This window comes from Mytilus edulis, chromosome 5 (assembly GCF_963676685.1).
Source record: "Mytilus edulis chromosome 5, xbMytEdul2.2, whole genome shotgun sequence".
NCBI lineage: Eukaryota > Metazoa > Mollusca > Bivalvia > Mytilida > Mytilidae > Mytilus > Mytilus edulis.
In genome coordinates this window covers 15,329,369-15,343,238 of record NC_092348.1, presented here as the reverse complement: position 1 = coordinate 15,343,238, position 13,870 = coordinate 15,329,369, and the positions used below count along the sequence as shown (strand labels likewise).

The 13,870-nt window shown below is 32.0% G+C and overlaps 1 protein-coding gene across 1 annotated transcript in view; it reads right to left on the bottom strand.

Moving 5' to 3' along the window:
* Positions 1-13,870, bottom strand: part of LOC139523060 (uncharacterized) — a 305,106-nt gene that overhangs the window by 16,258 nt on the left and 274,978 nt on the right. Inside the window, exons 134-135 of the mRNA XM_071316817.1 lie at positions 3,688-3,717; positions 2,301-2,522 (exon numbers count right to left, since the gene is read on the bottom strand). Coding sequence (XP_071172918.1) covers positions 2,301-2,522; positions 3,688-3,717 — 252 coding nt within the window. The remainder of the gene's footprint in view (positions 1-2,300; positions 2,523-3,687; positions 3,718-13,870) is intronic.

Below are 13,870 nucleotides of genomic sequence, written 5' to 3'. Positions count from 1 at the left end.
GGTAAATTTGTGACGTGTTGGAGGGTTGTTTCATTGACAATCATACCATATATATGTAGTGGCACATTATTTTTGCAAGTTTAGGATGCTATCTCTGATGGATTTTACTAAACCTTTACTGCAAAAAAAGAACAATAAAAACAATGATATTACAAGATGACGTCACCATTGATATTAAACGTGACATAATGGTAACGCTATGAAATTGTCTGACCTTAATGGATCCAAACTGGGTCACTACGTGACGGTGTTATACTCATCACGTTGTCACTAATTTACCACAGTTGCAATAAAATGGTGGAGAGAGGTTTTGCGTTTACTAGGCACCGTAACAACAAAGCGAAAAATGTGTCTTATGCGTCGAAACATTTACGATTTTTCATGAACACCGTATTGTTTTGTAGGACGTAACACCACCGCTGATCATGTTATTAAATAGGCCATTCTTTGTAATCCCATATTAAATATACACGGGCTTCATGCGGTCGCTTTCAACTAATTTTATTTTTATTAATTGCATAAATTTAAACAAGCCTTGGTTCCCTTCATATGTTTTTAAATACAATGATATTGATTTAGTAATAGCCCAGTTTACTTTCCTTAATCTATCAACCTGCCTGTTTCTGTTTTGTAATGAACTATAGCTTTTTGTTAATTTAAGGGAACGACATTTTAATTTTAAGGGGTTAAAGGTGCTATGTTTTTATTTTTAATTAATTTTTTTACCCACAATTTTATAACTTTTTCTTATCGCGAAAATATTTTGTATGTTTGTTTGAAAAACTTTAAATTTAATCAAATAATAACACTCTCAATCAGAAAATTGTCTTCGGTCTTCTCCTTGATCAAAATATTTTACTGTGAACTTTTACAAAACAATTAAAATTCTGTTATGTGCAATGACATCGGTCGTTTCGACTGATAACATGTAGATCTTAGAATTGTCAACGGTTGAAGAGAATTCTTTGAATCTGTATGAGTTGTATACAATTTCAGTTCATAGTTTTTCCACTTCTTGTCGCAATCAGTTTTTTACTTGGTTAAATACTTTTATATTCAAATTATTAATAACACAATTCTATGAAGTACTAGAAAATTTATAGATACAAAGTTGTAGTGACAGTTTGGATGTAATGACACACATCGACATTCCCGGCCATTATAGGTTAATTTTCTATTTAGATTTAGATACAAGTCACACAAGTGGGAGATTAAGCTAGCTATAAAACCGGGTTGAATCAGCCATTTCTACATGAGAAAATGCCTGCACCATGTCAGGAATATAACAGGTTTTTTTTTTATGTTCTTGAGCTTTTGATTTTGTCAATTGATAAGTACGGGGCGCCGAACGGGACTCTTGTGGTTTTGTACTCGAAATTCAGTTTTGTTCAACAAAAAGGTGTTCAGTTTAACAAAATTTGTAGTATACTACAAATTCAAATTTTGTCATACAAAATTATCTTTCAGTGGACAAAAGTTTCTTTTGTCATGACAAAATTCATTTTTGTATCACAGACTTGACTTTTGTTACCTAATTTGAAAATTGGGCGACAAAAGTCAATTTTGTATGAAAATTAGTTTAGTTTGGATTCTATGAACTAATTTGCATACAAAATTGACTTTTGTGAGACAAACTTGACTTTTGTGAGACAAAATATTTTGTCTCAAAAAAGTAAATTTTGTCGTCACAAAAGTTAATTTTGTAGTCACAAAATTGAATTTGGTTCACAAAATTGAATCTTGTCTCACAGAATTGACTTTTGTGTTTTAATTTCCATATCAGGTAACAAAAGTCAATTTTGTATGCAAATAAGTTTATATTTCCATACCTTTTTGACAAAATTGACTTTTGTCATGACAAAAATGAATTTTGTCATGACAAAAATGAATTTTTTCTACAAAAATGAAATTTGTCTACAAAAATGAAATTTGTCTACAAAAAAGAATTTTGTCATTACAAAATTGAAGTTCTCATAAAAAAAGTCTGTATCACATAGTTTTGTAAGACAAAAATGATTTTGTTATGACAGAATTGAATTTTGTATACACAAAATTGATTTTGATTACAAAAAGTGCAAGTCCCATTCGGCGCCCCCCGTAATAAGGGACTTTCCGTTCCTTGAAGTTTGGTATCTTTGTTATCGTACTTTTTCGGACGCTTACGTGGTTTTTGCTGGCCAAAACAATCTACTCTATTGACATTTTTTTACTGACCATAACAACTGCTCTATTGAGATTTTAGTGACCCCAACAATCTACCCGGTTAAATAGTTTCGGACATATATAACGTTTTTACTGACCACAACAATCTACTCTGTTGATGAATACCACTCCTTTGATTTTCTCTTCCTTTGGCAACTGTACAGTCCAATATGGATTTTGTCCCCGCTGAGTTTCAACTAGGGAGTCAGTAACTCCATCCATGCCATTTTGAGACACATAAGCGTAACGTCTCGCCCATGAGCTTTGTTTTGCTTCTAGACCAAGTGCTAAGTCTTCGCCCAATAACAAATCGTCATCTGCTGTTAAAAGACATATAATACACATGTCATTGATATAAATCCATTAAAGCTCTATTTAAATCCACGATTGTTTCCATAGCTTCGTCATACATAGGATTAATATCTATTAGACTGCTTTTTGATTTTTGGTGTTTAAACGCCACTTTTAAGCACCGCATTTAGCCTATTTCGTGGAGGTCAGTTTTTATTGGTGGCTGGAGTGCCCGGGGAAAGCCACCGACCTTCGATAGGAAAAACTGACATTCCTAGACAATTAAGATTGGAGTCGAGAGAGGGGTTCGAACTCACAACCTCAGTGTTGACTGGCTAGTGATTGCAGTCGTAACTACTAAGACCACTCGGCCACCGAGCCTCCCCCCATATATCCATTAGAAACTATTTTAAGACAAGACTATCAATCTCTAGTATATGAACTATTCATGCCTTGACACCCTCACACTTTACAATAGCTAAGCCAACAACAGCTATAAGAGTCTATGATCTAAGCCAACAACAGCTATATAAGAGTCTACAATCTAAGCCAACAGTAGCTATAAGAGTCCTATATGCAGTATATGGGACTGTCATTTACGCCTCTAGTTAAAGTGATTTAAAAATTTCCGTTAACGTAATTAATGCCAACCGGAACAACCTGAAATTTATCAATGCTTTTTTCCTAAATATGAATGCTAATGTCTTAAAGAGAAATAGGGAAAACATTTAAATCTAAATAGACAGTTAAAATACTTATTCAAATACTACTAAGTAAGATGAATTGTCAGGCGAAACTTAGCGAGACAAACATGATTTAGTGCAAAACGACGGTAGAGAAATTCAAAAGGGCAGACAGGCAATTTTTATGTATGAATAAAATCACTATACGGTCTACACAAATGCTTTGTAAAAAAGTAAATAAAAATTATTTGTTACAAAGAGTTTACATAGCTATAGCTAAACAAATATATGTATAAAAACCAATATTTTACCATTATTGTTAAAAATGTCCCATATGCTTTACTTTTCATCTACTGTAGTACTTAAGAAGATTTTGTGAACTAGATGAATCCATTTTAAAATGATCGAATGCACTTTTTATTCGTCAAAATAGGCAGATCGTTCATATTTTGACTACATTACTATGATAGTATCGAAATTCATTTAAAATATTGTATTACTTGACACATACCAGACCTCTTTGCTCTCTTTAACACTTGCACTGAAAGGAACAAAAAAATGAATTATTTCCTAAATTTTAAAATCCTTGAATATGATTGAAACACAGACTTTCAGTACCGTTCTACTAAATTCGACTGTGTATGTTGTTACATGTATTATAGATAAATCACAAGCTTATAGTTCGAATAGCGCCCCTTTCAAAATTTCTAAAATTTTATATTACTTACCAACTTACCGGGTAAAACCTAAGGATAATTTGGAGACTTAATATACATACACCTTATCATCTTGGATCGAGAAATCATATGTATTGTTCTAATGTTGTACTGTTACATCGCTATTCCAGGTTGTCGCCTTCAAGCACGCTTATAGCCGACACAGTCTAAATGTGCCTCTCAAAAGTCAGGAGCCTAAAGTTCATTAGTTGTCATTGGTTTATGTCTGTGAAATAAATTTTTCGCGTTAGGATATCTCAATTGAACTTTTTTTTTAAATTTTTCATCGAAGAACCTTGTTTAGCCGACTATACGTTAATGTTTTTCTCATTATTGAAGGACGTACAGATGCATGCCGGTAACTATTTACTTCCTTGTTTTGATAGTTGTCTCATTGATAATCATCCCACATATTCTTATTCTTAAATTTACGCACGGGACTAAGACTTTCTTTTTTATTGTCACTGGTTACTGCTGATGACGTCAGATTGATTGATTGATTTTTGTTTGCTTTACGTCCAGTGGCAAATATTTCATGCATGTTCAAGACGAGAACAAGTTAACAATAAATACAATAGGTATGTCTTGTCATAATGGAGGCCATTCGGGATGATGGTAGGGAAAATTAGAACTGCCACTGGAAAATGAAGGTATATTGGATTGGGACAGAAATATTGACTTGCAACAGCTCACCTACTGACCCCTCAAAGAGTTGTTACAAGTGTTCTTAAAGTTCAAAGAGCGTGGCACTCTCTTTTCACAAGTCACGATGACGTCAGAAAATAATCTTTCATTATATAACTGCTTAAGTGATATTGTGGTTCATTGGTAGACATTTATCTAAGTAGAAACTATTTCTAAAAATAACGGGGTTGTCAATTTAGGTTGATTTTGAAAGAGAGAGAAGTCACTAAACGGACAACACAATTGGTTAGTAGATTAAAACTGACAATGTCAATGGCGTGCTAAGCTAACGCCCTTTAGAGCACGTGCCGCTCTCCTGCATCATTGATTTTTTTTCGTCTGTCTTTCTGGTGAAAAAAGACGTAACATCATTTCTAACCGTGTATTAAAATAAACCACGCCTACAAATACCATAAGAAATATACAGGGTCTCCACGCAGACGCAGACGCTTTAAGCCAATCATCTTTCTAGAAATGTATAGGAGGTAAGATAAATATCAAAATAATAGCCATAAAATTTAAAGAAGACAATTCCAACTACAAAAGAAGATAGTTGTACGATTTGGGGAAAATGAATTGAAAAAGTTTAGCAATTCATCAGATCAATACAAAGCAACACAAACAACACAAAACTATAAGAAACACTTAAGAAATAAAGTACAGATCAATGAGTTTTCACAGTTACAGAGGGCTATTTCAAACTAAGCTTAATAAATAGAATATTGTTTTTCAAATGAAAATCAATCAGTACACATTTACCGGATACATTGTAAAATGTCAAAAACAATTTAAGAAATTCATGACCTTACGCAATACATAAATATAAGTATCGGCTGGATACAGGATCAATTTAGAAAAGCATGACCTTACGCAACACAAACATATAAGTATTGGCTGGATACAGAATCAATTTAAGAAAAGGATGACCTTACGCAATACAAAAATATAAGTATCGGCAGGATACATGATCATAAGTGTTAAAACTGTTTAGGGATAAATATTTAGCTAGAAGTGATAAATATAATATTCAAAACTCTAATTACAATGTTGAATTTATAACCATCAGAATAACGGATTGATATAAGTACATGAAGTGTAACTACAATTGGTAAAGGTTACTTACAATTAATTTGAGAATGAGAAAAAAGTAAAATCACAACAGTACTGATCTCAGAGGAAAATCTAATCGGAAAGTCCATACACATGGCCAAATCAAATGACAAAACACATCAAACAAAAATGAACGGTTAAACCTGGTTTTATAGCGACAAACCTCTCACTTTGATGACAGTCTCATCAAATTCCGTTATATTTACAATGATGCGTGAACTAAACAGACATAATAAATAAAATAGTCAAAGTATGGGTACAGCAGTCATCATCGTGTGACAATTTTAAAAGGAACAATTTAACAGAACACAAAAACATCTATCTACAAACACATTCATTGATTCGCCTGTCTGACGTCAGAAAATTTTATACGTCACATATATTTGTCGTTCAATGTTTATACAAACAATTTTAAAATTTCACATGGGCATGAGAACGATGGTATGATACTTATCAACACCGCAAAAATTGCATAAGACATGTATTGGCAAGATTTTGATGAGTGTTGCTATTTGGACAAAAGTACAATACTTGTCAAATGACATACTTATTTATTTAATCAGTCGAATAAAAATCGAACTACATGAAACCAGTTGTTTGTTTCGCCATACTGATGTAGCTTGTGGGTAGGTAGATTATTGATAGCCTTATCAAATGCCTTGAAAAAAGTTATTAGGTATTCTTGTGGTAGTTGTTGTTAGATGTAAGATATTAACAGTCATTGTAGAACCTTCAACAATGTGCAAAACTAATAGAGGAAGCTAACGCCAAGTAATGTTGCATTTAAATTTTATAGGTTTGTGTTACATTTAGTTCTTTTTTACCCGAGCCTTTATAAAAGAGGGACGAAAGATACCAGAGGGACAGTCAAACTAAGAAAATCTGTGCATATGATATAAGCGTTGTCTGACGAATCGTGGAGTAGTAATCTAGCTATTCTTTGAATTGTGGTATATTACACCCATCTAATCGTGTATGCAGTCAATACTGCTGCCAGCTTCAGTACGTTGTGCTACATTGTCTTCTTTGTATTTCCAAAACAGTTTTCTTATTTCTCGATTGGTTTTTCTCTTCAGTTCTATTTATGTAGTAGCATCTCTATTTCCCCCAGATATCCTACCGTTTTTTGTATGCTCTGTAGTATTTTTTTAATATCTGCCCCGAAAGATGACTTGTCTCCTTTTGATCGGCAGTAAAATCCTTGCCAATGTAGGGCGTCAACTTTTGATTATACAGAGGAAAAGGTCAAAATACACATAGACCAGAACTAAATTTTATATATACGCCAGACACTCGTTTCGTCTACAAAGGACTCATCAGTGACGCTCGAATCCAAAAAAGTAAAAAAAAAAAGTAAAATAAAGTACGAAATTGAAGAGCATTGAGATCCAAAATTCCTAAAAGTGTTACCAAATACAGCTAAGGTAATCTATACCTGAGGTATTAAAATGGTATTAATTTATAACTTTATTATATGCATGGCTTATTAGAATAGGAGTTACTGAGTGACAGCACATCACCAAAATATCTGAAAGTGAAATTTCAAGATGCCTTTTTTTTGCCGTTCAGGAAGTTCTGTATGAACAAAAACGTTGGCCAGTAGTGCTGCACAATTAGTACCCAGTGATATATCAATTCTCTGCAATATTAGTCTTCATAAATCAACATTGCAGTATTTGTTGTCGGAACTAGTCTCGTTATTTTTTTTCTACTTATCCTGAGATTTCTATAACACATATACACTTATTCAATTGTATAAAACAGGCTCTTTTTATTCACGTAGTCGATAATTCATAAAAGTTATGGACAATAATTGGGGCGGGGGGGGGGGGGGGGGAAATAATGGTATCAGACTTAGAAAAGGTTTTAATACTATTGTAAACCGTCACAAAATTATGGACAAAAGTGATATTAGATCTAGAATAGGTTTTAATACTATTGTAAAACTGTCAAAAACTCATGGGAAATAGTGGTATCAGACTTAGAAAAGGTTTTTATTTTATTGTAAACTGTCAACAAATCATGAGCAATAGAAGTATCAGACTGAAAAAAGGTTTTAATACTTTTGTAAAACCGTCAACAAATCATGGACAATAATGGTTTCAGATTTAGAAAAGTGTTTAATACTATTGTAAAACCGTCAACAAATCATGGGGAAATTATGGACAATAATGCTATCAGACTTAGAAAAGGTTTTGATACTGTTGTAAAACCGTCAACAAATCATGGACACTAGTGGTATCAGACTTTGAAAAGGTTTTAATTCTATTGTTAACCTGTCTAATAAACAGCTGCGCCATGAGCGCATGATACGCCCGACGTCTGGTGTGGAAGTTTTATGCAATAATCATAAATTGTTTCTGAGAAAGTTTTAAGCAATTACCATTTATTGCCTTTGAGACACGGCGGGACACGAAAAACCCCTCCACCCTGTTTTTTTTTTTACAATTATCACTAAAATGAAATTTTGAATCAAACCAAAAAGTATACAGATCTTTAGATTAATATAACAAAGAAGTGTGTAAAGTTTTAAGCAATAATCATAAATCGTTTTTGAGATACGGCACTACATGTAAAAACCCCCTCCCCCCTTTTTTTTTTACAAAATACTCAAAAACTCAAAAATGAAATTTTGAATCATCACCAAAAAGTATACAGATCTTTAGATTAATATAACAAAAAAGTGTGTAAAGTTTGAAGCAATAATCATAAATCGTTTTTGAGATACGGCGCGACATGTAAAAAACACTCCCCCTTTTTTACAAAATACTCAATAACTCAAAAATAAAATTTTGAATCATCACCAAAAAGTATATAGATATTAAGATTAATATAACTAAGAAGTGTGTAAAGTTTTAAGCAATAATCAAGAATCGTTTTTGAGATACGGTGCGACATGTGAAAAAAAAACACCCCCCTGTTTAAGTTACAAAGTGCTGTAACTCAAAAAGTTTAAATCTTATTTTCACCAAAAAGTATACAGATCATTTGACCATCATAAAAAACAACTATATTAAGTTTCAAGAAATTTAGATAAGTCGTTTTCGAGTTACGGTGCGACATGTTTACGCCGGACAGACAGACGAACAGACAGACAGACGGACGGACAGACAGACGGACACCGGATATTTGTATACCATAATACGTCCCGTCAAAATTTTGACGGACGTATAAAAATCATGGCCAATAATGGTATCAGACTTAGAAAAGGTTTTAATACTATTGTAAAATTGTAAAAAAATCATGGACAATAGTAGTATCAGATTTAGAAAAGGTTTGATTACTATTGTAAAACAGTCAAAATATCATGGACAATGGTGGTATCAGTATATGTAAAGGTTTTAAAACTATTGTAAAACTGTCAAAAAATCATGGACGATAGAGGTTTAAGACTTGGAAAAGGTTTCAATACTATTGTAAAACTGTCAACAAATCATGGACAATAGAGGTTTAAGACTTAGGAAAGGTTTTAATACTATTGTAAATCTGTCAAAAAAATCATGAACGATAATGGTTTCAGACTTAGAAAAGGTTTTAATACTATTGTAAAACTGTCAAAAAATCATGGACGATAGAGGGTTCAGACTTGGAAAAGATTTTCATACTATTGTAAACTGTCAAAAAATCATGGACAATAGTGGTATCAGACTCAGGAAAGGTTGTAATACTATTGTAAACTGTCAAAAAAATCATGGACAATAGTTGTATCAGACATAGGAAAGGTTTTAATACTATTTTAAACCTGTCAAAAAATCATGGACGATAATGGTATCAGACTTAGAAAAGGTTTGAATACCTTTGTTAAACAGTCAAAAAATCATGGACGATAATGGTATCAGACTAAGAAAAGGTTTTAATACTATTGAAAACCGTCACAAAATCATGGACACAAGTGGTATCAGATCTAGAAAAGGTTTTAATACTATTGTAAAACTGTCAAAAACTCATGGGAAATAGTGGTATCAGACTTAGAAAAGGTTTTTATACTATTGTAAACTGTCAACAAATCATGGACAAAAGTGGTATCAGTCTAAGAATAGGTTTTAATACTATTGTAAAACTGTCAACACATCATGGACAATAGAGGTTTAAGACTTGGAAAAGGTTTTAATACTATAGTAAACTGTCAAAAAATCATGGACAATAATGGTATCAGACTTAGAAAAGATTTTAATACTATTGTAAACCGTCACAAAATCATGGACAATAGTGATATGAGATCTAGAAAAGGTTTTGATACTATAGTAAAACTGTCAAAAACTCATGGGAAATAGTGGTATCAGACTTAGAAAAGGTATTTATACTATTGTAAACTGTCAACAAATCATGGACAAAAGTGGTCTCAGAATAAGACAAGGTTTTAATACTATTGTAAACTCTCAAAAAATCATGGACAATAGTGGTATGAGACTTAGAACAGCAGTATACTACTGTTGCCTTTATTTAGGAAAGGTTTTAATACTTTTGTAAACCTATCAAAAAATCATGGACGATAATGGTATCAGACTTAGAAAACGTTTTAATACTATTGTTAACCTGTCAAAAAATCATGGACGATAATGGAATCAGACTTAGAAAAGGTTTTTATACTATTGTAAACTCTCAAAATATCATGGACAATAGTGGTATCAGACTTAGAACAGCAGTATACTACTGTTGCCTTTATTTAGGAAAGGTTTTAATACTATTGTAAACCTGTCAAAAAATAGTGGACGATAATGGTATCAGACTTAGAAAAGGTTTTGATACTGTTGTAAAACCGTCAACAAATCATGGACAATAGTGATATGAGATCTAGAAAAGGTTTTGATACTATTGTAAAACTGTCTAAAAATCATGGGAAATAGAGGTTTCAGACTTATAAAAGGTTTTGATACTGTTTTAAAACCGTCAACAAATCATGCCAATAGTGATATGAGATCTAGAAAAGGTTTTGATACTTTTGCAAAACTGTCCAAAAATCATGGACAATAGTAGTATCAGATTTAGAAAAGGTTTGAACACTATTGTACAACAGTCAAAATACCATGGACAATAGTGGTATCAGACTTAGAAAGGTTTTAAGACTTTTGCAAAACTGTCAAAAAATCATGGACATTAAAAGGTTTAAGAATTGGAAAAGGTTTTTATACTATTGTAAACTGTCAACAAATCATGGACAAAAGTGGTATCAGACTAAGAACAGGTTTTAATACTATTGTAAAACTGTCAACAAATCATGGACAATAGAGGTTTAAGACTTGGAAAAGGTTTTAATACTATAGTAAACTGTCAAAAAATCATGGACAATAATGGTATCAGACTTTGAAAAGGTTTTAATACTATTGTAAACCGTCAAAAAATCATGGACAAAACCTGTCAAAAAATCATGGACGATAATGGTATCAGATCTAGAAAAGGTTTTGATACTTTTGCAAAACTGTTCAAAAATCATGGTATAAGACTAAGAAAAGGTTTTAATACTATTGTAAACCGTCACAAAATCATGGACAAAAGTGGTATCAGATCTAGAAAAGGTTTTAATACTATTGTAAAACTGTCAAAAACTCATGGGAAATAGTGGTATCAGACTTAGAAAAGGTTTTTATACTATTGTAAACTGTCAACAAATCATGGACAAAAGTGGTATCAGACTAAGAATAGGTTTTAATACTATTGTAAAACTGTCAACACATCATGGACAATAGAGGTTTAAGACTTGGAAAAGGTTTTAATACTATAGTAAACTGTCAAAAAATCATGGACAATAATGGTATCAGACTTAGAAAAGATTTTAATACTATTGTAAACCGTCACAAAATCATGGACAATAGTGATATGAGATCTAGAAAAGGTTTTGATACTATAGTAAAACTGTCAAAAAATCATGGGAAATAGTGGTATCAGACTTAGAAAAGGTTTTTTATACTATTGTAAACTGTCAACATATCATGGACAAAAGTGGTCTCAGAATAATGCAAGGTTTTAATACTATTGTAAACTCTCAAAAAATCATGGACAATAGTGGTATCAGACTTAGAACAGCAGTATACTACTGTTGCCTTTATTTAGGAAAGGTTTTAATACTTTTGTAAACCTATCAAAAAATCATGGACGATAATGGTATCAGACTTAGAAAACGTTTTATTACTATTGTTAACCTGTCAAGAAATCATGGACGATAATGGAATCAGACTTAGAAAAAGGTTTTTATACTATTGTAAACTCTCAAAAAATCATGGACAATAGTGGTATCAGACTTAGAACAGCAGTATACTACTGTTGCCTTTATTTAGGAAAGGTTTTAATACTATTGTAAACCTGTCAAAAAATAGTGGACGATAATGGTATCAGACTTAGAAAAGGTTTTGATACTGTTGTAAAACCGTCAACAAATCATGGACAATAGTGATATGAGATCTAGAAAAGGTTTTGATACTATTGTAAAACTGTCTAAAAATCATGGGAAATAGAGGTTTCAGACTTATAAAAGGTTTTGATACTGTTTTAAAACCGTCAACAAATCATGGCCAATAGTGATATGAGATCTAGAAAAGGTTTTGATACTTTTGCAAAACTGTCCAAAAATCATGGACAATAGTAGTATCAGATTTAGAAAAGGTTTGAACACTATTGTACAACAGTCAAAATACCATGGACAATAGTGATATCAGACTTAGAAAGGTTTTAAGACTTTTGCAAAACTGTCAAAAAATCATGGACATTAAAAGGTTTAAGAATTGGAAAAGGTTTTTATACTATTGTAAACTGTCAACAAATCATGGACAAAAGTGGTATCAGACTAAGAACAGGTTTTAATACTATTGTAAAACTGTCAACAAATCATGGACAATAGAGGTTTAAGACTTGGAAAAGGTTTTAATACTATAGTAAACTGTCAAAAAATCATGGACAATAATGGTATCAGACTTTGAAAAGGTTTTAATACTATTGTAAACCGTCAAAAAATCATGGACAAAACCTGTCAAAAAATCATGGACGATAATGGTATCAGATCTAGAAAAGGTTTTGATACTTTTGCAAAACTGTCCAAAAATCATGGTATAAGACTATGAAAAGGTTTTAATACTATTGTAAACCGTCACAAAATCATGGACAAAAGTGGTATCAGATCTAGAAAAGGTTTTAATACTATTGTAAAACTGTCAAAAACTCATGGGAAATAGTGGTATCAGACTTAGAAAAGGTTTTTATACTATTGTAAACTGTCAACAAATCATGGACAAAAGTGGTAACAGACTAAGAATAGGTTTTAATACTATTGTAAAACTGTCAACACATCATGGACAATAGAGGTTTAAGACTTGGAAAAGGTTTTAATACTATAGTAAACTGTCAAAAAATCATGGACAATAATGGTATCAGACTTAGAAAAGATTTTAATACTATTGTAAACCGTCACAAAATCATGGACAATAGTGATATGAGATCTAGAAAAGGTTTTGATACTATAGTAAAACTGTCAAAAAATCATGGGAAATAGTGGTATCAGACTTAGAAAAGGTTTTTTATACTATTGTAAACTGTCAACATATCATGGACAAAAGTGGTCTCAGAATAATGCAAGGTTTTAATACTATTGTAAACTCTCAAAAAATCATGGACAATAGTGGTATCAGACTTAGAACAGCAGTATACTACTGTTGCCTTTATTTAGGAAAGGTTTTAATACTTTTGTAAACCTATCAAAAAATCATGGACGATAATGGAATCAGACTTAGAAAACGTTTTATTACTATTGTTAACCTGTCAAGAAATCATGGACGATAATGGAATCAGACTTAGAAAAAGGTTTTTATACTATTGTAAACTCTCAAAAAATCATGGACAATAGTGGTATCAGACTTAGAACAGCAGTATACTACTGTTGCCTTTATTTAGGAAAGGTTTTAATACTATTGTAAACCTGTCAAAAAATAGTGGACGATAATGGTATCAGACTTAGAAAAGGTTTTGATACTGTTGTAAAACCGTCAACAAATCATGGACAATAGTGATATGAGATCTAGAAAAGGTTTTGATACTATTGTAAAACTGTCTAAAAATCATGGGAAATAGAGGTTTCAGACTTATAAAAGGTTTTGATACTGTTTTAAAACCGTCAACAAATCATGGCCAATAGTGATATGAGATCTAGAAAAGGTTTTGATACTTTTGCAAAACTGTCCAAAAATCATGGACAAT